The 25,309-nt window shown below is 43.6% G+C and overlaps 1 protein-coding gene across 2 annotated transcripts in view; it reads right to left on the bottom strand.

Moving 5' to 3' along the window:
- The window catches only part of LOC137663829 (protein mono-ADP-ribosyltransferase PARP12-like), a 29,413-nt gene extending 5,220 nt beyond the window's left edge, over positions 1 to 24,193 (bottom strand). Inside the window, exons 1-11 of one of the 2 annotated variants that reach the window (XM_068401420.1) lie at positions 23,846 to 24,193; positions 20,194 to 20,326; positions 13,901 to 14,153; positions 13,662 to 13,790; positions 13,224 to 13,292; positions 11,299 to 11,397; positions 9,623 to 9,746; positions 8,202 to 8,367; positions 5,658 to 5,778; positions 4,998 to 5,094; positions 4,507 to 4,585 (exon numbers count right to left, since the gene is read on the bottom strand). In XM_068401420.1, coding sequence (XP_068257521.1) covers positions 4,507 to 4,585; positions 4,998 to 5,094; positions 5,658 to 5,778; positions 8,202 to 8,367; positions 9,623 to 9,746; positions 11,299 to 11,397; positions 13,224 to 13,292; positions 13,662 to 13,790; positions 13,901 to 14,153; positions 20,194 to 20,326; positions 23,846 to 24,135 — 1,560 coding nt within the window. In that variant the 5' untranslated portion in view covers positions 24,136 to 24,193. Of the gene's footprint in view, positions 1 to 4,506; positions 4,586 to 4,997; positions 5,095 to 5,657; positions 5,779 to 8,201; positions 8,368 to 9,622; positions 9,747 to 11,298; positions 11,398 to 13,223; positions 13,293 to 13,661; positions 13,791 to 13,900; positions 14,154 to 20,193; positions 20,327 to 21,247; positions 21,284 to 23,845 lie in introns of those variants that run through there. The other variant, XM_068401421.1, reaches the window with a different exon arrangement.
- Between the last annotated feature and the right edge of the window lie 1,116 nt (positions 24,194 to 25,309).

Here is a 25,309-nt window from a genome sequence, read left to right as displayed (position 1 = left end):
AATTAAGATTCTAAAAGTTATGCTACACTAAATACCTGCTTAAGCAAATACATCTCCTCCTTTCCTAAAGGAAACAAAGTCTTTTCCATCCACACTTTTCATTTTTAAAAATTCACCAAGAAATGCACATTTTTCCCGAAGAAAAGTTAAGACAAAACATAATTAAAACATGATTCAAGCTCTGCTTGCTTATGTCATGCGTAAATTTTCCAGTTTTTCTCCAAAGTAATCTGTGTCTTTAATCTTCTAGAACAAACACTAAACTTCCATAAACTTAATGATGGCAGATTGATGTCACTTGGTAATACTTTCCACTTTACCGCTGCCTAAGCCAAGTGGGGACTCAAGATGACTTAAAGTAAATGCCCAGCATCCCACGTATCAAAGTTGTGTTTTAAGCTGAAAAGCTGCAGTCATCCTAGGAGGTAATATGAAATCAGCATCTTAACCTGTCAGGCAAAAGCTCCGTGTTTTAGAAGGCTGAGTTTAGAGAGGAGATAAAATAGGACTTATATTTCACAACTGCATATAAATAAAGAAGTGTTTTTCTGGATACCATGTCCAGCTTGTGCTTTAAGTACTTACTGACGAAGAGGCCTATCATAGGAAAGTCCTCTAAGGCTGAAGAATAAAGTCAGCTGCACAAGGAAGAATTATTTCTTTGAATTTATTAAAAAGCTTTTACAAGGTTGAATGAAATTTCCCATGTCTTAATACAAGAGTATTTTCCAAAGCTTCTTTACAATACAACACATAAAACAATTTGGATGGAGGAGTATTTATTATCTGCATGCTCTATGACACCACAGCTCAAGTTGCTCACCATCACCTACAAGATGAAAATTATGTCACTACATTTCAGTACTACATCTTTTATTTATACATAAACAATTCTTGTTTAGACTACAAATAAGCTTTTGCTATGGTGCATCTTTTACTGAGGAACTGTAACCTTTCTGGGTAATGGTACAAGGCCTAATCCTGTAAGAAAGGTACTTCAATTATTTTATCATATGATGGCCTCCAAGCAACAAACCCAGTTCTCTTTTGCATGAAAACTTTGTGGGATTGTCCTTATTTCCCCAAGGATGCTTCCCCTGCTAATAAAGGGTAACACCACATTGCTACTGCAGGTTGATACTGCGTAACAACGTAACTTCTTCAGCTCTTTTCATCTTCAGACCTAAAAAGGAAAATCCTAGCAAGCAAAAGCATTTGCTAACGCACTATCAAGGACAGGAGTTTCTGAGGCAGAGAAAGAATCACTGCCCTGACAGTAATTTCTGTTATTGTATGACTGTACAAGAACAGTACTCTGTGATATCAAACCTTGATCTCTAGTTAACTTAGGTTTTGGAAGCAGCATCGTTTGTATTAGTGACAGTGACCCAACTAGAACTGATGTCTATGAAGTACACAGACAGACTCTTCATGTTGCATCAGCTCCCATTCCTGTTACAGCACAGCAATCTTTGGCATGCGTGTCAGGATTCAGCAACATAGCAGCCACACAAAGACTAATCCTCTGACATAAAACCACGCATTCATTGCGCACATTTCTCAGCTGTACATTAAAGATGTAATTTAAAACCCAGCATGAAGTTCCAAGACAATAAAAATTCTTTTTTTTTCTGCCTTTAAAAGGCTTACCAACTACTAATTCCACTTTGTCTGTTAAAACAAAGACAGAAGAAATTCACACCGACTTTCCAGTTGGTGTTACCAATTCCCATTGTGCATTTCATACACTCCACCTTCTATAGAACTATGATTCTAAATGACTTACAGATTAAAACACTTGCAACACTCAAAAAATAAGCAATGTTACCAAAACAGAGCTGCTCTTTTTAAGCAAAGACGATTTTCTCCCTATCTTATACAGATGTTCCTTTTTTAAAATGCATCACTTCCAGCGCAGCAAATTTTGCCAGTATTATTTGTCAATGTCTGAAGAGAAGGGAAGTCATCAAGTCGTAATTGTCAGATCCTACGATGGTCACCACACGCATGCAGAATCCCAGCCAGTCCCAATATCACCTACTGCAAAAAAACAAGCTTAGGGTCCCACAGAAATATTTAGTCTAGGTGCCAACTCAAGCGAGCAAACTGAGCTCTGGGAAACAAGATGATCCTTCTATTTCATGCATCCCCACGAGTACCACCAGCGATACCATGGATCTGCAGATCGCATTCCAAAGCCTCTCACACTCACCTCAGTGACTCCAGAAACACCCCAACAAATGGACTCAACTAAAATTCAGACTGAAATTTTCAGAGTAAGTAATGGAAGTAGTTAAGTACATACAACTCAGGACCTAAAAGGAACTGAGCTACATGTCTTCCTGGCATTGTTTTGAAAAATTCAAGCTTATGTTAATCAATTAAGCTGCTGATAAGCCAAGGGAAGAGCTGATTAGCTATATCCTTTATTAATTTCACAGAGCTCAAAATATCACAGGCCCAAATCTTCAAAAGGTCTGGCTGCTGGATTCCCACACAAGCTCATTATTAGTTCATTCAGCAGGTGCTGGACAGCTGACACTTTTACAATCTTGAAAAATTAGGGTTTTTTGCTAATTGTGAAAAACAGCTATTTGAAGGGAGCTGATGTACAGAACAGTTGACTTAAATTTTACCCATTCTTTTTTCATCAGAACTGTATGTAGATTAATTTGCTATATACACTGTCATCGTTTAACCAGGCAGGCAGCTAAATACCACAGAGCTGCTTGCTCACTCTCCCCCCGGCCCCCTAGGGAATGGGGGAGAGAATTGGAAAGGCAAAGGTAAAGGGACTCATGGTCTGAAATAAAAACAATTTAATAATTGAAATAAAATAATAATGATAACAATAACAACAATAATAACAACAATAGAATACACAAACAGGTGATGCACAGTTCAACTGCTCACCACCTCCGGACCAATGCCCAGCCTGTCCATGGCTACAATCCCCGAGGACAGAAACCCCAAACCCACAATCCCAGAAGAGAGGGAGCCTGGCTTCCAGGCTAACCCTCATCTATACACTGAGCATGATGTTGCATGATAGGGAATATTCCATTGGCCAGTTTGGATCCGTTGCTCTGGCTATGCTACCTCCCAGCTTCTTGTACACCTGCACACTAACAAAGCATGGGAAGCTGAAAAGTCCTTGAATTCTTCGAAAAAACTAAAAACATCAGTGTATTATCAACATTCTTCTCATACCAAAATCCCACACTAAATCCAAAATGCAACTCTATTCTAGCTACTACGAAGAGAACTAGCTCTATTCCAGCTGAAACCAGGACAACACACATGACCAGATACGGGTATTACATTGAGGAAGGCATAATCCAACACAAGAGGGTAGTCAGGGTAAAATGAAACATTCAGCACAAAGCAGAATAGCAGAAACCAGCCCACGGAAGCTGACAGATGTGGTATTTCTGGTTCTCCTGCCACTGCCAATGTAACTACACTATGGAAAATAAAATACAAAGAGTGAGAACAGCAATGGAGCTCTCTGTCAACTGAAAGCAGACAGAAAGAATTCTGGAAATATGATTTTACTTCCATCCTGTTCCTAGCCATCAAGGTATCTGTGCCAATACAATGTGGTCAGCATCATTCAAGGTCTTGTGACATAGTCAACAAGGAAAACCTCTTATGCCCCACATTATGTGCTGTTCCTTAATCCGGGTCAAAACCACTACAAAAAAGGACAAGTGTTACATGAAAAGCCTTTTTTTCTAGCATACTGTATTAATTCCACAGTCTGTGTTGCTCTTCCAGAAGGACTGCTCCTCAATGTCATTAGAACTAGTAATTTAAAAAATACCTGCACATTTTTGATCTTTGTAGACCAAATAGGAACACAGACTTTGGGCTGGCAGGTGTTTGTTTTGTTTTGTTGAAGAGATCATTGTAAATGTTTTTAGATATTATTGGCTGTAACTATTTCTGCCATTCCTCCAGGCTGTGGCCTGTGCTCAGATCTCTGATGTACGTGACAGTACTGGGCGACTTGAAAGAGCATTTCCTTTCCTAGGTCTCCAATCCAGACTTTATCCACCAACAACTAATATGGTATTATTATTGGATGGCTTTTTAATGGCCTACACAAAGGGTTGGGTCTTAGCCCAGCTTCTAGTAAAGAAATACACACTTCATAGAAGCCTCTTGCTTAACTGGTCCACCAAGTCACCCAGGTAAGCCATTAGTACATTTTTAACAGTGAATCTTTTTGTCTTGAATTTGATGAGTGTTGTTTTTGCATTAAGATAGATGCCTAAAATGCAGATGAAGTTCATGGGAATTTGGCACCTTTTCCAGGAGCTCTTGGGAGATCAGCTAGACCTTTAGCACACCCACCCAAGAAATCACTCCTGTCCCTTTTTAGCATCTACCCAGTTACAATTGTTTCAGTTAAGCAGCATCCTCCTTTGAATCGTGTCTTTCCATCAGAATTACAAGACGGCGGGAGGGGGAGGGGGGGGTGGGGGGGTGGGGGGAAGAAGATACCTTGTATCCCAAGTCAGGCAGTGCAGATTGATCCCAGTAGACAGGACAGGCTTTATTTGGAATAGAAGAATCCTGCTGGCTGTTTGCAAACAGACAGAAAACGAGGGGTTAGTAATTCTAGTCCTGCTCTGAATGTTCAAATTGGCAGCAGCATCCCCTTTGGCCAACTCCTACATTTATAAATAAACAAAACAAACCACAAAGAAACTGGGAAATGGTCTCAGTCTGTGAGCTGGGCTTTGCATGCTGCCATTCAATTGTCACAGTCCTCTTTCACTTGCTTCCATCACCAGTCCTGGAGTAACATGTACCCCAGAAACCAGGTGATGCACCGAGCTGGCAGTTTGTGATATAGCTTCTGTTCAAATGCATACATTTTCTTCTAGCAACAGCTGTGTTCTTTGCACAATTACTGCCAGCAGTGGCAGCCATTTTGCATTATAATTACTTCTGAAATATGAAAAACCAACAACTTAAAGAGCATCATTTACCCTTTCTTTATCTTTTGCACATCTTCAGAAGACACAAACTTTGGTCGCCTGCAGACCTGTCTTTGAGTTTTAAAAAAGGTGTTTGTCTGGGTCATTTCTTGAGGAGAAAAGAGAAGGAAAAAGAAAAAGTCATGAATAAGTCTACAAGATGGGGTCATTAATTAATGACAGTCATTCATTAATGAAAAGTGCATATTCATTGTCATTTCTAGCTGCTGAAGAATAGCTGCACAAAGCCTATGTAAGCTTCTTGTCCTTCCTGTAACTCTGTTATTTAACCTGTGCCTATGTTGCTTGCTCCCTTAAGTCATTCGTGCTCTTTAAATGTTGCTCCAGCAGGACATAAAGATGCTTGATTTTTCATTTTTACCATCCACAGGGTTAACTCACTTTACTTAAGGTTTACTATGCCTTTATGTGAAGACTATGAATCTTTCTATTTCTGGTCCAATGTGAGTCTGGATAGTGTCAAGGAATAAGGGGGAAGGTTACTTTTGTAAGGAATTTCCTCTGGGCCATCACTACCTCACTTCCCCTTGCAATGAGTAGATCTGGTAATGTCAGTAACACAAGTCATAGCTTCTAAGAGCTGCGATAGCTTGCAAGTTAGTCTTTGTAAAGCACCGCATAGTTGTAAATGAGAACCTTTAAAACGAGTACCTTTAAAACTGAGCTGGTAATGATGCAAGCCAGCCTGGAAAGATATGGCGCCATCTGGATCTGCTAGATACAAATTCTCAAGAATATCAGAAGATGGTGAGCTCGCGCTATCCCCTTCTCCCTTTGTTGGGGGGGGAGAAAAAAAAAAGAGAGAGAAGAGTAATGAGTAAACACAGTCAGCACTAAACCCTGGATAATTAGTTTGGGTAGAGGGTGAGACAAGGAAAAGAGTAGGACGAAGAAGAATCTACCCAGAACTATCATGGCCTAAAGTGGGATTACCAAACACTCATAACATACACACAAATACATAATTACTAATGATGGACACCCATGTATCCCATTTAAATTTCCATAACAAGTTGTACTGGTTTGGACCGGGATAGAGTTAAATTTCATGCAGCTTATATGGGGCTGTGTTTTGGATTTGTGCTGAAAACAGTGTTGATGATACAAGGATGTTTTCGTTATTGCTGAGCAGTGCTTAGACAGCATCAAGGCCTTTTCTGCTTCTCACACCACCCCACCAGCGAGGAGGCTGGGGGTACACAAGAAGCTGGGAGGGGACACAGCCAGGACAGCTGACCCCAACTGACCAAAGGAGTATCCCACACCATATGACGTCATGCTCAGCATATAAAGCTGGGGGAAGAAGGAGGAAGGGGGGACGTTCAGAATGATGGCATTTGTCTTCCCAAGCAATGGTTACACATGACGGAGCCCTGCTTTCCTGGAGATGGTGGAACACCTGCCTGCCATTGGGAAGTGGTGAATTAATTCCTTGTTTTGCTTGCATTCGCAGCTTTTGCTTTACCTATTAAACTGTCTTTATCTCAACGCATGAGTTTTATCACTTTTACCCTTCCCATTTTCTCCCCTGTCCCACCAGGGGAAAGCAAGTGAGCAGCTGTATGGGGCTCAGTTGCTGGCCGCCTGTGATGGATGCACTCAAGTCCTTGACCAAACTAGTGTTAGTTTGGTTCAGGCTCCAAAGGAAGTAAAGCCCTAGGCCATGACCGAGCCATGAACTTCTCTAAGTTCCAACCTGTTCTCTGAAAACCTACACAGGAACAGGGTGACACTGTGAGCATGTGCATGAGCTTGTAAACTGGAACATCAATCATGCGATTAACACATGAATAGCTGGTGGTTCTTCCAAGACTAATTTGTCAAGGAACAAAGAAAGTTGCAGGTACAGGGAGTCCCATGCTTACCTTTTCCATCGCGTGTAATTTGACTACGAGCCAATCCCTTTATTCCATAAACTGGACAGCCTGAGTGAGCTTTATTTGAGCTCTTCCTGCTAAGGAGCAGGCTGCCCAGCGGTGACCTCCCCTTGAGCTGGGACACCTCTCAAAGTTACTCCTTGAGGCTGAGAGACCCCTTACCAACTGCAGATCTTTGGTAAGTGACCAACATCGTGCATAACCTTGTATTATAGTGTACTAAGATTTTGTACTGGTAACTTCGAGTTATTATTATATCCTCCGTGCAATAAGTAACAGAGTGAACCTTGCCATCAGTCTCTGTTAAGTCTCACTTTTACAACGTCCTACTTCAATAGAACTACTTTTGCTGCTACCTTTGGTGGTGGTTTCTTCAAATGGTCTAAAATCTCCCCCGCGACAAACTGTCATAGTCAGCAGATTCTAAATCTGCTCTGCGACACTGGGGTTAAACCACGATGCAAGTATAATTCTCTAAAGTAGAAAACAATGTAAAATACGAGGGTATGCTGATGGAGATGCTTTCTATTTAAGCTGCCTACTGAAATCAAGGCCCACCATTGCCAGAGCCACTGTATCCATTCATCTTTCCCTGCATACTTTTCCACATCCCTGGATCACCTTTGTGTTCTGCCATTTGTGCAGCTATACTGTAAACCAGATGGGGAAAACTCATCTGCCTTGGGGGAAGGAGAGATTCCTTATTTATTTCTTTTCCTGCATTTTTCAGATAGATCACTCATCAAAGAGGATTTGGCCACTCAAGGAAAAAGATAACATTTGATCTGAGAGAGCAGAGCAATCCTTGCACATCCAAGGAAGCAGGACAATTCTCAGAAGAGAGGCAAGACTACTTCCTAAATAATGTAAAAGGCAATACATCTCAAGGACAGTGTACACATTTTAAACCTGCATAGAAGCCATGGACAACTCCAAAAGGGAATCTGACTAGAGAAGCCAGCATGCATCATCAAAAACAGTCTGATCAACACAAGTTGAAAAAAGGGAATTTTGCTTTCCTGCATTTGGCAACAAGGTCTTTGTCAGGAAAGTAGTTATAACAAATCATCCAGACACAGACAGACAAGCATTCGTACTGAACCTCACTGCAAGGAGATAAGACATGTTCCCTCCCCTCCAGCCTGTCATCATTTTCTCACATCTGTTACGAACATCTGTAGCTTCACTGCCTTACTTGATACTGTAGAATTCAAGCACAAGTATTTGCTTAATTAACCTTGCTGAGTAAAGGGGAGCAGGGGTAAGAGGCTCCACACATTTCTTCAGAAGTGGTTCAAAGCACAAGATGTGGACTCACCTGTTCTCCATATTCAATCCACTGGCCTTGGTCATTCTTCCAATACCAAATCCACCGCGTGGTCAATACAAACGTGGGGTTTGTGACTGATGATGGTGTAGAGAGGCGTCGAAGTGAAGAAGAACAGCAGGTCATTGTCTGGAAATTAATGTTCTTATCTGGTATGCTGTAAGGACAAATTCAGGTTTATTATAGTTAACAGTATATATTTTATCCTCTAATCCCCAGTTTAAGCTGGCACAATTTTCTTTAATCTAATGTGACTGCTTGAACTTAATTAGGCCTGAAATAAGAGTATTTACCACAGCATGCATGCCAGCTCTGAGAACTGTTTCCAATTTTCTGAAGCGAACTATGGCCTGTGAGACACTGAAAGTCATCTCAGTTGCTAGACATCTAGATGTTGCACTGCCAGCTTTACAGTCTAGGGCTACAAGCACAACGTGGCAAAAAGTATTTCTGCAATAAATAAGCATGGTTACAGGTTTTCTCAGTACCAAAATTCAAGTTGGTAAGTGCGTGACTGAGTTTGCCAGCAAACACCTGCAGCTTATCAACTTTGTTCTTTTTCTGTAGTGACACAGGAGGCAATCACAGCTGTGAGTCCTGTAAATAGCATTCATCACTGGAGGCACCTGGGCTCTTCCTTCTGGGAGGCTTGAAAAATTAACTCTCAGGGAGAAAGACTTTGAAAGCAGCCTCCTCTTGGGAATCTTGCTTGTGATTTGCACCATCCAGCAGCCTAGTCAAGCTGCAAATCAAAATCATCTGCTGTCTGAAGAGGCATGGGCCAAAATGACTATGCCATTTTATTGAGGCCAAACTTGGGGTCCCCTATGAATCCAGGTGACTTACAGTGGGGCTTTCAGAAAGAAGTTAAAGGGAAAATGCATGCTCTTAAAAAAAAAAAAAAGGAAAAAAAAATGAGCTGCTTACACAAAGGGCATTTCATAAAATTTCGCTATGCACATTATAGATATTATTGAATTATATTATTATTATAGATACTAGCTGTATTAGGAAAAGACTAGCCACAGAGAATGACCAGCTCTGAACTGTTGTTAAAAGGCCCAACTTAATTATTATAAATAAAAATTTAATTATTATAAATAAATTGTGATTCATTATCTGAAATACTAATATTCTAAGCACTAAATTCCACCCACTTCTTTTTACCCTGTATAGAGTTTGAAATGCAAGATATGGTTATTTTTAGAAGACGAAAATGGGGTGGTATTTCCATGCAATCACTTTTACTTTTCTTTTTAAAAAGAAAAATTCTCATTTGTACATCCTCCCAGATTCAGAGAAGCTCAGTAATCAGAAGTTATGGAAGTCAGACATGTTTAGGAAGAAAACGAGAGTTTTTCCTCAGGGGCTCAACCACAGTACTCTAAGCAAGCAGCCCAGCATCATTATACCTGCTGGTTTTTGGGTCACAATAGGCCTTTTCAACTTCCTCCATCATGGAAAGATCATTCCAGGTGATCCCATTATATACCTGCCATCGATATGGCAAATGGTAATGAACAGATCTGCATTTATCTGTAACGAGATCAGACATAGTCAAGAGCTCTGCAAGCATAACACAGACAGCAAGGCAAGGTAAAAAAAGAAAAAAAAGGAATAAGCATTTTTTACACTCTGGCTTTATCTCCTGGGCTTTGGTATGAGCAATAAAGACAGAATGCTGAAAATAGACATGTGTTTGAACAACAGGGGGTGTGTGTTTCTCCAGTCTTATCTAGAAAAGCAACATAAGCTCTCATACTGCCAAATACATTTCAAAGAAATCACAACGTTCCCTTTCCTGAGACATGACATTGGCAGCTGGGAGAGCAGTGCCACAGATAGGAAGTGTGTCTATGTGTCACACCACCATGCTTCTCAGCTGTAAAAAGTCTAGTCTACACATCACACAGGCACTCTGATGTATCTGGCCCTCTCTTTCCCTTACTCCCTTAGAGCTTATGGGGTGGTTACCAAGGCCTGAATGGTTTGTTTTTTTTTTTCAGGCCCAGCCCTACAAATGAGGCAGCAAAAAGGACTGACTACTCCACAGAACATCCCCCAGGAGGGACCCTACACTCACCCCCGAACAAGTAGCACACTGCTCTAGTAACAAGACTGCTAGGCACTGTTGGAATTGTTGCTTTGCTTCTCAGAAAATGGGAAGCAGCAACTTTTAACTGCTTTCCATGCAAAACCTGCAGCAATGCTATATACCCTTCACAGAGGAAGAGGAAGACTTTTGTTGTTTTGTTTTGTTTTTTAAATCAGCTATGGACTAAATGAACTCAGTGGACATTTGTGGACATTTATGGACATTTTACAGACATTTCACAGAGGTGGTTCATAGACTAAGGCAATGTTATCTATATATTGTATCAAAGGATAGGAAGGCAGGTGTTGGTTAATGAGAATGTATTGGATAGTGTTGGAGCATGACATAAATGGTATGGAATAAGAGGTGGAGAATGTGCTGGTTAAGGATAGAGTTAATTTTCTTCATAGTAGCTAGTATGGGGCTGTGTTTTGGATTTGTGCTGAAAACAGTGTTGATAATGCAGGGGTGTTTTTGTTATTGCTGAGCAGTGCTTATACAGAGTCAAGGCCTTTTCTGCTTCTCACACCACCCCACCAGCGAGAAGGCTGGGGGTGCACAAGAAGCTGGGAGGGGGTGCAGCTGGGACAGCCGACCCCAACTGACCAAAGGGATATTCCATACCATATGATGTCATGCTCAGCAAAATAAAGCTGGGGGAAGAAGATGGAAGGGGGATATTCAGAGTGATAGCATTTGTCTTCCCAAGCAACCGTTACACATGATGGAGCCCTGCTTTCCTGGAGATGGCTGAACACCTGCCTGCCAATGGGAAGAAGTGAATGAATTCTGTGTTTTGCTTTGCTTCTGTGTGCACGGCTTTTGCTTTACTTATTAAACTGTCTTTATCTCAACTCACAAGTTTTCTCACTTTTACTCTTCTGATTCTCTCCCCCATCCCACTGCGGGGGGAAGTGAGGGAGCAGCTGCATGGTGCTTAGTTGCTGGCTGGGGTTAAACCATGACAATAACATAACTTTTTATAAAGCTTACCTTTATTTTTGCAGTACTTCCTGACATAGAACACGCATATCTCATCACACTTTTCTTCTTTGTCCTTCAAAGCTTTAGCGGAGGAATTGTCTTTTTTATCTACAGGAAAGAACACATCAGTCCTTATTTGCCCTACCAAAATACAACTCTCAGAGAAAGACATTGCATTTGGTATTTCACCCCAGAAATAAAAAGGACTTGACTTCAGTAGCCAAGTCAAGCGCTTTCAGGATCTGACTATTCCCCATACAGCCCACCGCACCAGTTAGAGCTTCGTGACTGACCAATAAAGCCCTACAATGGAAGAAGGCTCAGTGGAGATGTCCAAGTGTGATGTCACGAAGCTCAGAGAGTAACACAGGGTGTGACTGACCGCAGCTGTTGCAAAGAAGCTGACTTTGTCTCAACACAATGGGGACCAGAGGGTGGCCTTTGTTGTAGATAAACGGCTATGTCAGCTGAGTCGATCAACTGGTGGTATAAATGTTTCTCCCCGAGTTAGCCAGACCAGCATGGGGGGAGTGAATACAGGGCTCAGCCCAACACAGGGTATAAAACCTGAACAACTAACAAAAGAATTCCAAAGAGAGCAACGGGCTTGAGCTGGCTTCAACCCACATATTCCTTCCTGAGGACTGGGGACACACAGCGTTGTGACGGTGAGCATATTATACAGACCTGTAATGGGAATCACATTGGTATTGTGATTGAGCTGTGTATTGCAATTGCTATGTTAAGCGTAACTTAACATTTGTATTGTGTTTTCAGTGTATTTTGCATCACTCTGCTACACCAGAAATCTTATTGTACTGGGCCTGGCTAGGATAGAGTTAATTTTCTTTGTAGCAGCTCATAGGGTGCTGTGTTTTAGATTTCTGACCAAAACAATGCTGATAACACACCGATGCCCTAGCTTTTGCTGAACAGTGTTTGCACAGCATCAAGGCCTCCTCTGTTTCTCACTCTGCCCCCGCAGAGAATAGATTGGGGGGTACACAATAGGTTGGGAGGGGACACAACTGGGCAGAGGACCAAAACTAACCACAGAAATATTCCATGCTATATAACATTATGCTCAGCAATGAAAGGGAAAGAGGGAGTTTTAGAGGGTTAGCCATCTTTTGCTCAGGAACTGGCTGAGCATCAGCCTATCCGTGGGAGGTGGTGAGTGATCACCTTTGCATCACTTGCTTTGCTTTGTTTTCTTTCTTCTTCCACTTACCCTTCGCTTTTTTTTTTTTTTTTAATCTCGACCTTCAAGTATTCTTGCTTTTATTCTTTCTGTCCTCTTCCCCTGTCCCACTGGGGGTCCGAGGGGAAGTGAGCGAGTGGCTGTGTGGTGCCTAGCTGCCCACCAGGGTTAACCCACAACACCCGTGTAACATCAACTATCTTCAAATAAGTAAATTTGATATTACACATTACACCCTTTATGTGTGGAATATCTAAAAGAACTTGTTCAGAGAATATTGGACTCTGACAGGCTTTAAAGCCAAGGCTCTTCTGCCCAGGAAGACAGGAGATTTACGAGTTCGTATTCACTCCCTGGAAGGTATATCAAGTCAGCCACTCTACTGACAAAGCTATATCCATTCCCGAGGGACAGAAGGCAAGGAAAGATCACACACACAAGGAAAGATACAACTCTGTCTCCTTTCCAGGAAGGAAGCAATGTGTCCAGAACAGTACAGAGATCAGTCCCAGACTACTCCCCAGACTGGACACACACATTCTGTGCTGTGCAATACTCAGGCAGAAATCTCAACACCCCTTTGCAGGCTGTCTGGTGCTCTGGCTTTCAGCATACGGTAGGGTAAGCACATAACCTGCACTCCGACTACCACAGGGAGCTGTAGGGCTGTGCAAAACCAAATCCCAATGAGAACCACTGATCTCAAGACTGGAGGTTTAGACACAATCCATACCTTCGTCTTTACCTCCAGCTCCTGTTGGCAACTGGTGTTGGCTCTGACCAGGTACGTTGCTACTGAGACCTGCACAAGAAGACTAAGTTGAACAGCACTGCCAGACCAGAACCTCAGCTAGCTAGCAACATCTCAATTTGTGTGTTGAGGATTATGTCCATCACACATATAATTTTCCACCTGCACCCCACTGGTGACATAACAGATCAGCAATAACAGTTACAAATCCCAGCTAGTCACAGTTATCAGCAACCACTCGATAGCAATTTCGCATGCAGTATTTTAGGCAATAGTAATACAGTTCTCCCTCCCACACGACTCAGCTTTGACTTACTCCATTCCTGAAAGCAGATCAATGGCAGAAGGGAAAAAAATATATACATGTTGTAAGAGGGCAAATAGGAAAGCTGACTGCACATGAAAGCAGTTGGTACTTACCTAGATATTCACCTTCTGAAGGTGGCACCTGCAGTGTGGAGCCCACTGTTTGCAAAGGTATCCTCAGTTCTTTACTCCTTACAACTGCCGGTTTTTTCAATAAATTTTCTCTTGGTTTGTAGTTGTGTACTGAAAGCACAGAAAGAACAATGGGGTTTAGCCATGAGGTAAGGCAAGAATGGCTTCTACCTCTATCAAACTCAGAATCCTATTTAAACCCAGTGTTTCTTACAACTTACTTTTCCCCTTCTTCAGTTCCCTGTTGAATTCCACATGCTTGTGATTATATATAGCCTGGATGTTTGAAGCTATGGTCACATTAATGCCTCCACTTTCCAACACTCTCAATGCATGGGTATCGAAGAGGTTATGGGACCTCTTGCAGGGCAAAAATCTACATTCCCCTTGGAGAAAGTGTCGACAAATATGAAGCCTGTTGCAGTTGTTCTGCTGGCTGCAGGTACTATCCTTTCTGTTGTAAAATTGGCAGACCTAGAAGTGGGGAGGATAGATACAATATTAAATGGAAAAGCATGTTAGAATCAGTGATTTTTTTCTTTGTTCTATAGGCATGCAGCTTTAACAGCAGAAAAGTTAAACCTTTTAAAAAACAAAACAAAAAACCCAAACCATGACAAAGAACACGTGCCTCCATAAAAACATCTCCTGTGTCAAATGAGGTATTATTTAATGAAGCTGAAACTGCATTTGCACTTCCTATTTGTAAAGCTTATTCTGCATTGAAGATTTGGGCACCTAAAAATGACAAGAAGAATGCTTTGAGATTAGAGTACATATGGAAAAAGCAACACACTTCTTTATTCCTCTGCTCACCAAAAAAGAGATATACAGTGAATTGGACCCAGGGAACAAATCACACACCAAAAATTCCTTTATATTGTCCACCAAGCGCCACAGCAACACTTCTGCTCCTGCAGCACAGAGATGTAGCCCGTAACAAGAAAGCTGCTTTGAGAAGGACACACAGCTGTCTGGCAGACAGCCCTAACGTCACACCAGAACTGTCACAGATCCCTTCCCAACCTTTGTTCCAAGCAACAGAGAGTTTTTATGCTGTGTTGCAATTTAATATATACAGATTTATATATCAACTAGGGAATTAGAGATTGCTGGGATGGCAGTGTTTAAAAGACTAAAAAGTCAGGCCAGTTCCAACTGCAAAATAACTCTTTACTGGATTCATACCCATTGTCAAAGGTGAGCTCCTCATCGCTATCAGTCAGTACCACGTACAGAACAATTAGCCTTCACAAACTTACTCTTAAAACTAGGTGGCAGCATACAAAGACACAGAACTGGTGTAACTTCAGTGAGCACTGACAGCTGTCCTTGATGGTTCTTAGTCTCTGAGGGAAGCAGAAACCAGAGGGAGTTGTCTGGTTTCCTCCCCATCTTCCCTCTGTCATTGCAGACGGGTTATGCTTTTCTACCCCTAAGAGCGCAAAGAATCCTCTCATTTGCTTTTGACATCTTATTTTGGGGATCTGGACTTGTTCTGGTTTTGCTTGTTCTACTAGATGATTCGGCCTCCATGACATACCCTTCCTGCCTGCTCTGTAGGATTTTAGTTTTACCAGATAACTTGCAGATTTTATTTCTACATGTCTTCCTGCACCCTGTTTGTGCAACTATATCTCAACTTCCCATTTACTCCCTTGCGATTATGGCTATTATTTATATATTAAAGCTTAGCTGCATCACAAAATGCTATCAGTGGTGTTACAATGTTAGGTGCCCATGCAAGTTGCTGGCAGCAGGGGTGGCCTCTGTGAGAAGAAGCCAGGGGCTGCCCCATGCCGGACACAGCTGGCTCCAACAGACCCACTGCAAGGCACAGCTGAGCCCATTAGCCAAGCTGGTGGCACCTCTAGGAAAACATGTTTAGGAAAGGGCAAAATGCTGCACAGTAGTGAGGGGGGCGGTGGAGAAAGTGCAAGAAACAGCCCTGCAGACACCAAGGTGAGAAGAAGGAAGGGGAGGAGGTGCTCCATGTGCCTGAGAAGAGATTCCCCTGCAGGGCCACCTACAGCTGGTTGCCCAGGACGATGTCCAGACAGCTTCTGAATATCCCCAAGGGGGCAGACTCCACAACCTCTCTGTGGCAGTGCTCAGTCACCCTCACAGTAAAAAACCATTCCCTGATGTTCAGAGGGAACCTCCTGTGTTTGTGCCCATTGCCTCTGGTCCTGGGCACCACTGAAAAGAGCCTGGCTCTGTCCTCTTTACATCCTCCCCTTCAGGTGTTTGTAAACGTTGATGAGAACCCCCAAGCTTTCACTTCTCCAGGCTAAACAGACCCAGCTCTCTCAGCCTATCCTCATGCAAGAGATGATCCAGTCCCTTTATCATCTCAGTGGTGCTTCAATGAACTCCTCTTCCAGTAGCTCCATCACTTTCTCATACTGGGAAAATAAATTTTGGAAAATGAATCTTGGACCTATTTCCAGCTAATGTAGAAGGTCACTGTGCAAGATGTTATAATGAGGAGATAGTGACTTCTAGCAAATTTAGGCAGTTTACCTGTAGGCCTTGGTTGCAGAGGCCCATACGTTATCACTAGTGACAGCCACATAATGAAAGCACATACCAAGCCATTAGCATGGACTGACTTCAACAACACAACCTGTATGGACTGCTTGTAAGAGCTTGTTCCTATAGAGATGCATAAGAGCGTAATGCTCTCGGTGAACCTCGGTGTACCATCTAGAACATTCCATTTCATATAGACAGAAGACCAATAGCTTTGTTTTTTTGTTTGTTTTGGGGTTTTTTTGCAGAAAAATACTACAAAGATGTGAAGAACAGCAAGGGTGCTGAGCCTCACCATGGATGGGAATTCTGCACAGCAAGCCAAGGCCCTACCAGAGAGGTCTGTCTGATGCTGTATTGTCATTGGTTCCCACGACATCAAAAGGGACACATAAGATTTTTTCTCATTACAACCTTTAGTAGTAACCAGCTATTTATCTTAAGCATCATGTGCCTTTCTTAGTGAGATCCAAAAGCACCAGCCAATGCAAAGCAATTATTACTACTCCAGAATTTTGGGTAAGTCCCTTCATTTTTCTCTCCTTCATTTCCCCAACTTTGTCTGAGGGGAATGCAGAAAGGCTTATCATCTACAGAGCACTCTAAGATCTATGTATCAAGAACATATGCAAGTGCTAGGTAATGACAAATAGTCCTGTGGGAGATGCTTTGCAACTTCAGTCGCTGAAGAACTCAAATCTTACACCACTGCCATCTTATGGTCTTCCTCAGCTGAAGAATGTTGCTCGACGGCCTGATACCACTCAAAGTCTCATCTTCATCTAAAATGTACGTGCTTCATCTGAGCGCCTCCCTAACAAGAAAAATGTGTTAAGGCTTTAAATATGCAGTTTGTTTTTCCACCCCTCGAAGTGGAGATAATCGTTCAAGTTACTGAGCTGGAAACAAACAGTTAGTCCAACATCCACCAGAGACAGACAATCAAGTACAAACTAAGGGCTGTAACATAAACTTACACAGTAGTCTCTTGGTTCAAAGGAGTAATATAGCTCTTTGGATGTTTCTAGAAAAACTTAAAATCACTGCTTTTTTAACAGGTCTTTCCCCAAACCAATTTTACTCCCTTAACTTCAATATCCTGTCCTTTCTAGAAATTTTCTCCTGCAGGAGTACTGCTAATCAAAACCAGAAGCAGAAAGCACAGCTTGTCACGCAGCCTGAAGATGGTTTAAGAACTACCAAAAAAAGCGTAAGACTGGTTTTAGGGGCCAGAGCGCAGGAATTGCTTTCGTGCTTGCATCTCCCTGCTCAAGAGAGTAGGAAAAAAAAAGCAACTAAAACACAGAATCAGGTAAAAGCTGAGAGAGTACTAAAAATACAAACATTTTGTATGGAGCATCCATTACACAAAATATCACTTCAGGGTAGTGGAGATACCAGACACTTAAGTCACAAAGTGAAGCTCCCAGAGCTTTAAAGACACTGAATCCAGCTGAGAACGATTTTGTAGAGCATCCAGAGGAAGATGCAATAAAAGATAACCAGTTAGTATGCAAGACCAAATTTTTACATGGGAGCATCAGAATAAACTACCAAACCAGAACAAAATGCTGCCTCAGCTAAATAAGGAACCCACTATTTAGCTACATCAAGAAAGCACACTGCCCCTTGCCTTTGCCAAGAAACAAAAAAAAAAAAGGAGAGCCAGAGAGGCAGCCAGGGAAAGTGTAAAAACCCCTGATTTTGGGGTGCTGTTGTGTTTTTCTTACCCTGTACCCCAGTTCAGGTCACAGAAGACCATTTTCCTCTTCCTTGAGAGCTTCATACATGTCATTTATCAGCATACACACAGATAGTCAACACTTCTAAGCAAGAAATAGCCAAGTCGGCTTTCACACCCCTCTCCCCAGCTCTCAGGTTTATGAATGGCCTGCATCAATCACTGTTTTCTGCTGGTTTTGCTATTTTACTCATCAATAGGAGTTAAGGTGCTCAATTAGAGGTAATTAATGATGCCTGCCAGCAGTGAGGGCTGAAGAGATCTATAGATAAGAGCTTAAGAGTAATACTGGGACTAATTAAACAAGAAACACATAAGTTTTAGATGTAGTAGAGCAAGACAAAGATATTACTAATCCTCCTTGCTCATCAGCACCACGTTCCTTGAATCTGCCAGCACAACATATTATAAAACAGAAAAAAAAAAAAAAAAATATCTATTTTGTCAAAGCCCAGCACTGCCTGGGCTTATTCCCAGCAGGGAACAAGAAAACAATAGAACTGTTGTGCCAACAGGTCTGCAGAGATTACAATCTCCAAAAGACAAGGGTAACAGGCAGTACTCTGATAATTTCTTACCCAGGAACAGCTGTAGCCAGAACAGGATATTCCTGGCTTTGAAACAGCCATACCTTGAAGATAGCACTGCCCTTATACACACATGCAGAACCAGAACGGATTGTTGTCATGGTTTAAGGCTGGGCTGGCTATTAAACCAGTGGCAGATGCTCTCTATTAACCCTCCTCCTCCTGCCAGAAGGGAAAGGGAAAAGGGAGAGAGACTTATGGGTTGGAAAGTTAAAACAGTTTTAATGAACTATAATAATGAAAAAGAGTATAATAATAATAATGGAAATAAATATATACAAATATATACAAAACCAAGATCGAGTTTCCCCCATGTCGGTTACGTCACCCCCCGGCACTGCAGGGCAGGCTCCGGGAAGGCCCAGGCTGGGCCCAGCGACGGACAGGAACTGGACTCAGGAGTGCACGGATTGGGGGCAGCAGGAAAACAGACAGAGTCCTCTTTGGACACCGGCCATAGAAGGGCCAAGACCCTCGTGATCCCCCTGCTTTATACTGAGAATGACATGTATGGGATGCAATACCTTCGCTGGTCAATTTTGGGTCACCTGTCCTGTCTGTTCCTCCCTGGAGGTGCAACCCCCCTGTGGCTCTGCACTCATAATCGGTGAGGAATTCTGCAGTGACCTTGGTTTCTCTAAGAATAAGTACAGCAAGAGCCTTTCTGCATAACATCCCTACTGGTGCCTCAGTGATAACTATAAATTTCGAGCACTATCAGTCCTAGAAGCAGACACTGTCTGCAAAACAGGCAGTTAGTTTCAGAAAGTGCAGTTACTTAGAAGAGACTTAGCTGAAAGTAAAGATCACTGAAAGGAAAATTGGTCTGTTTTAGGCCAAACCAGGACAACTGTTCAGCCAAATTTAACAAAATCAATGACTTGCATACTCACCGGACAAAGGTTGCTTCGTAGAAAATTAATGTACAAAAACTCAGTGCACTTTGGAAGGGGCAGATTTTACACGAAACTGACTGCAGTCATTTGGTCATTTTTTCCACAGATTTTTCTCACTCCCCCATATCCTCAAGCACCAAAATGTGCAAGCCTATGTAAGCTGGAAAAGGAAAGGGGCCCTCACTTCCTAGGCTCCATAATATCTTGGAGAACAGCCAACAAACTGGTTTTGGTCAGGCCTTTTATCCTGTAAGCATGTACAATTATTGTTATCACCTCTGCCTTGATTACCTCACCATCGGTAAATCTCTGGTGAAGCTGCTGACTTTTTTTGTTTGCTTGTTTTGAGTAACTTTATGGCTATCCTGTTGGGATAACAGGAATGGCAGACAAAACAGGCTGTAGCCTTGCTGTCCACTTCCTGCTGTCAGAGGGCAGGTCTTCTGCTGACGTGGCCTTACACAGGTGCAAGCCTTCTTGTATTTATGTAAGCAACACACTCCTCAGTGTTTAACATTTTTATTGCTGTAATTTTTTTTTGGTTATAAGTACCTTTACTTTCACAACTCTTGCTCCATATTGTTTCTTCTGGTGCTTTCACACACAGCCATTCCCATTCATACTTCATTCAGACTAACCTTACTATTTCTTTTACACATCTTAACAGGTTGAAATTGAGATCAGACCTCCAGCTTCTCTCTTGCCCTCTCCCATTCCTAATTAACAAATGCTTCTCTTAAGAAATCAGTACAACTCACATCAGGGAGGAGGAAAGGGTCATTTTGGAGAAGCAGGACTCGCAGCTCATTCTCGTCGAGGCCAGACAGCTCATGAGTCTTTAGAACTTTTTTGTTCTCAGCATTGATGATGTCGTGCGAGTACTTACAATATCTGCAAGAAAATATACAGAAATATTGATGTTTACTTCTTCAGTCAAGCTGATTTAAAGAAGAACCTCAGATAATGTGCAACTTCGGAATAGCCATGGAAAGAAAGACAGTTTGGCAAAAGTCTCTGTGAACATTTAGATCGTCTCTGTAATCAGTTAGAGAACAGACCAAACAGCATAACTCTGTAAAATACAATAGCATTATCATCCCCATTTTAAACATCGATGTGGCCAGACCACTTCTAAGAAAGCTAGCAACACAGATTTTAAGCCAAGTCCGTCTACCCCACACTTTCTTCCCCTCCAGTAAGAGGCAAGTCAAGTCACACGACCTAGAGCTGGAGGGAAAGCTAATTTTAGAAGAATACATCAACAACATGGAAGTTGCAATGCCCTTGATTTTGTGAACATCAAAGGTTGTTGTCCCAGGGATGGCACATAAAGAAAGATGCAAGAGTGCGAGAGTGCAGAACGAAGAGATAATGAAGCTGAAATCAACACAATTTGTTAACTTTGCTGGCTGGGAAGTTAAAAGAAAAAATCCAAGAAGGTTCATTAACTTCTGAGTTTTGGATAAAGAAGTGATTAAAGACAATGACGAAGATGCTGGTGCCACTTACGAACCCAAGAGAAATGTCTGAAGCGAGTATGAACTACAGAAAGTTTGCTTTTTTTTGCATCTATTTGAAAAGATAGTGCAAATCAATAATAAGAGAAATAGTCAACCTGTGCATTAACTCAATGCAGTAAAATATAGCTTCCTTATGTCTTGCTCTTCAAAAGTATGATTTGATACAGCCTTAAGACTAGACATACTCAACCAATAAAAGTACCTGCTAATCTATCAGACTCACGTCTCTGTCCCCTTTACCCTTTTAGTCCCTAGTTAACTCCCAAAACTCTGCTCGTGAAAGTTTTTTTACCTCATGCTGATCCAATCCTTCCGTACAGACCCTCGTGCAGACATTTCGCCCTTGACCCCCGCTACCTGCTGGAGACATTGCTGTGTAAGCAAATAAACAAGAATGCGAAGTCTGAAGGGCAGAAGTGTGACAACTTTGGTCCTGAGAAACGATCTTCTAAGGATACTAGATTCTGTAGACACTTGATTAATGGCTATGAAGCTAGGAAAGCTACAGAGTATTAGAGGTGGGAGCCATCACCAGCGTTCCTCCACAGTTAACTTCAGATTCCACTGACAGTCAAACGGTGATCTACATCACTTGAGTATGTATTTCTAAGTCAATGGTTGAAACAGTCCACAAATACAGCGATAACTAATCAGCTGAGTTTAATAACATATTTAGAAAAAAAGCAGTGAGAAGTTACTTGCCAGACACAAGTTAAAAATGGGGTTAACTGGACTAAAATCGTGATTCCACTAAATAGGAAGTAACCTGCATAGACATTTTTCTTTCCAGATATTTTAAAACAAAAAGGATGCCCCCTCATTTTAATCAACCTCTCTCTTGCAAAAGGCATACTCTTTGTTTTATTTACACATACAAAGGTGATTTAAAATACTTAGTGCTATTGAGAGGAGAGAATGGTTTATCATTACAAAGGGAATCTCCTCACTGCACATTTTTGTTCACACGGAGTCATCCAGCACAAGTGCCTACATGCACTTGAAGGTTTTTCTAACAGTGAATCACACGGAAGCCTACTGTACCGTCACTAAAGCGAGAAACAGTAAGAAAATCTTAGCATCTTAATACCTTCCCAGTACCATTCTGAGATAGACATGGCCTTTCTCCTCTTTGCTCTTCAGATCTGAGCTCACAGGGAGCTATTTTGCTGGGGCGGAAGAGGAAGAATCTGGTGGGGTATCAGCATATTACTAACACTGCAACAGCGTAAGACCTGGGGCTTGGGGGCTGTCACGAGACGCTAACTCTGCACTTGATAGCAATGCAACAGATTCAACACACTTCACTGACTTGATGCCAGGCAGTCAATTCACACAGCAGTTTTACTACTCTTGTCAATATCCTTAAACAGATATTTTTAATCAATATTGCAAGCTCAACACACAGCAAAGAAAATATCAATAAAAGTAGAATACATGAGGGAAAAGGGACCATATGACCTGTTCAGTAGTCCAAAGCGAGGTTAGGTGTGACAGGATCTCAGACCAGCTGAGAGGGAGCTCAGCCAAGCGACCCTCATAGCCATACTTTTATAACCCTGAGTTGCACATGCAGTGTGGAGATAAACTCTTCAACCCTTTGAATGCCCACCAGAGCTCAGGTGGTAAACAGGGATGGTCTTTACAGATAAATGGGCAGCAGAAAGGGTAAGGAAAAGTCCTTGTGGTTCAGCAAAACACATACACCACTATGTTTATGATAAAAATTTAAGGAAGAAGGGTAGAAAACCTTTGGTCACTTGTTGTCCCTTCCAGGGAGTATTGGTTGCAAGTGGGCGACAGTGCCCTGACTGTGTCAGAGTTACTTCCTCCCTGGTATCCATTTAGCATACCACAGGCTCTTGACATGAGTTAGGCCATGACTTTTGGGCTATGGCTAAGCGATGGGAGAAGCAGCGGAGGCACCCTTAGCATGTTCTGCACAGCAGGGGTGGCTGCACTAGGCAGGGAGAGGCTACCTAGCCTACGCCCGGCCCCGCTCTCCACCTGCGCAATCATGGCGTTCCCTGTCTTCAGCAGACTTTTAGCACAAGTACAGGCCGTGGCCTAAGGTCTGGGCCTCGAACTGCAAATTCTCCCATCAGAGCTCACTGTTGCCATTGATTGCCACCGAAAAGCTTCTGGTTTTCATTACTGCATTTGTTTTGGTTTCCTTTATGGTGTTTTTTTTTTTAAACTAGGTACCACCTTTGGCCAGCCTGTGCCTCGGGAGGCTGCCGGGCCTACCCTTCCTGCAAGCCCTCTGCCCGTCCAGAAAACGGGGCCTGACGTAAACAGGAAACCAAACACCGCCTCTCACAGCCACGGCCGCACGCCGAGCGGTGCCCTACAGCAAAATCAAGCGTTCGTAACTTTCTAGATTAAAAACAGACTGCACGCTAGCGCTTGGCTTTTTTTTCTCACTAGAGGAACATTTGTAAACTACTTCATGCAGACGCCAGGGCCTGAGGGAGGGGTGTGGCAGGCAAGAGGCTTTAATGAAAAAAAAATCGTAATACTGACAAAGAAAAACAGGCTTTAGAAAACTGCAACCTACCGCGGTCACTTCGGGCAGTCAGTCACTTCAAACCAGCCAGAACAGCAAACGAGCCCTTCGCCAGCAAGAAACGCCCGGTACGAGGCTGTACCCGGGGCGGGGGTTGGGGGGGATTGGGCCTCTCCTCCTGCAGGGAGCCGGGCAGAAGGGGCCGGGGCAGGAGCGGCACCCGCGGCGAGACGAGACGGGACGGGACGGCGCAGCCGAGGGAGGGGAGCGGCGGCAGGCTGCCGCCGAGCCGCCCCGGGCCAGTTCCGAGGAGAAGCCCGGTGGGGGGGGGGGGAGTCAGGGCGGCGCCCACCCTCCCGTCCGCTGCCCGCGCCCCGCCGCGCTCACCTGGGCCCCCGGTTGCACTTGCCCATGAGGTGGAGCTTGCAGAGGTGCAGCCGCTCGCAGCCCCCGCACTCCTTGCGGACGCAGACCCGCACGGCCGACACGGCCAGGACCCCCGCGTCGCCGCCGCCGTCCCGCAGCACCAGGAACCGCTGGGGACCCGCCGCCGACAGAGTCTCCTCCAGCTGCTGCGCCGAGAGACCGATGTGCTGCCGGAGCTCCGTCAGCCCCAGCCGCCCGCCCTGGGCGCACAGGGTCTTGGTGAGGAAGCAGCACACCGCCGGGTCGCTCATCGTTCCCCCTTCGCCTCGGCGGGCCGCGGCAGGACCGGACGGGGAGGGACGAGACTGTTCGGCCGGGCTGGGCAGGAATCGAAACCGAAGGCGCGAGGCGGGGCCTGCGGCGGGGGGAGGCGGGAAGCGCGCGGGAAGGTGCCGCCCGGGGCGGCCGCCGGCGCCCAGCGCCGCGAGCGAAGCCCCGAAGCTTCCTCGGCTGGAAGCTACCCAGGAGACAAATAATGCGAGAAGTGACTGAAAGGGGTGTGGGGTTTTCTTCTTTTTTTTTTTTTCCTTAATCATAGCATGGTTTGGGTTGGAAGGGACCTTAAAGATCATCTAGTTCCAACCCTCCTGCCATGGGCAGGGACACCCTCTAGTAGACCAGGTTGCTCAGAGCCCCATCTAACCTGGCCTTGAACACTGCCAGGGAGGGGGCATCCACAGCTTCTCTGGGCAACCTGTTCCAGTGTCTCACCACCCTCACAGTCAAGAATTTCTTCCTAATGTCTAATTTAAATCTACCCTCTTTCAGTTTAAAACTGTTACCCCCCATCCTATGACTCCATGCCCTTGTAAAAAGTCCCTCTCCCGCTTTCCTGTAGGCCCCCTTCAGGTACTGGAAGGCTGCTATAAGGTCTCCCTGGAGCCTTCTCTTCTGCAGGCTGAACAGCCCCAACTCTCTCAGCCTGTCTTCATAGGAGAGGTGCTCCAGCCCTCTGATCATCTTCGTGGCCCTCCTCTGGACTCACTCCAACAGCTCCATGTCCTTCTTATGTTGGGGGCCCCAGAGCTGAATGCAGTACTCAGGTGGGGTCTCACAAGAGCGAAGCAGAGGGGCAGAATCACCTCCCCCGACTTGCTGGCCATGCTGCTTTTGATGCAGCCCAGAGATTAATGCCAGATTCTTTGCTGTTTCTGATGTTTGGATTTGGTGATGAGCTGCCGCCTGGATGAAATTCCATATATAGTGTTGTTATTGATCCCTATATATCAACTATGGATCTCAGCTAGTCCCTTCCAGAGTGTGTACGTAGAACTGAGCACTGGCGTCCTCACCTCCTTGCTAACTTCTGCTCCTTCTATCTATACATAACACTAACACAAATGTAGTACAGAGCATTAAGCCTATAATGTAGGAGAAAAATGTATCATACCTAGATAATTCTAGTATTTATGTAGCAATGCCATT

This window comes from Nyctibius grandis, chromosome 5 (genome assembly GCF_013368605.1).
Source record: "Nyctibius grandis isolate bNycGra1 chromosome 5, bNycGra1.pri, whole genome shotgun sequence".
NCBI lineage: Eukaryota > Metazoa > Chordata > Aves > Nyctibiiformes > Nyctibiidae > Nyctibius > Nyctibius grandis.
Note: the sequence above shows the minus strand (reverse complement) of the source record. Positions and strands in the feature narration are given on the sequence as shown.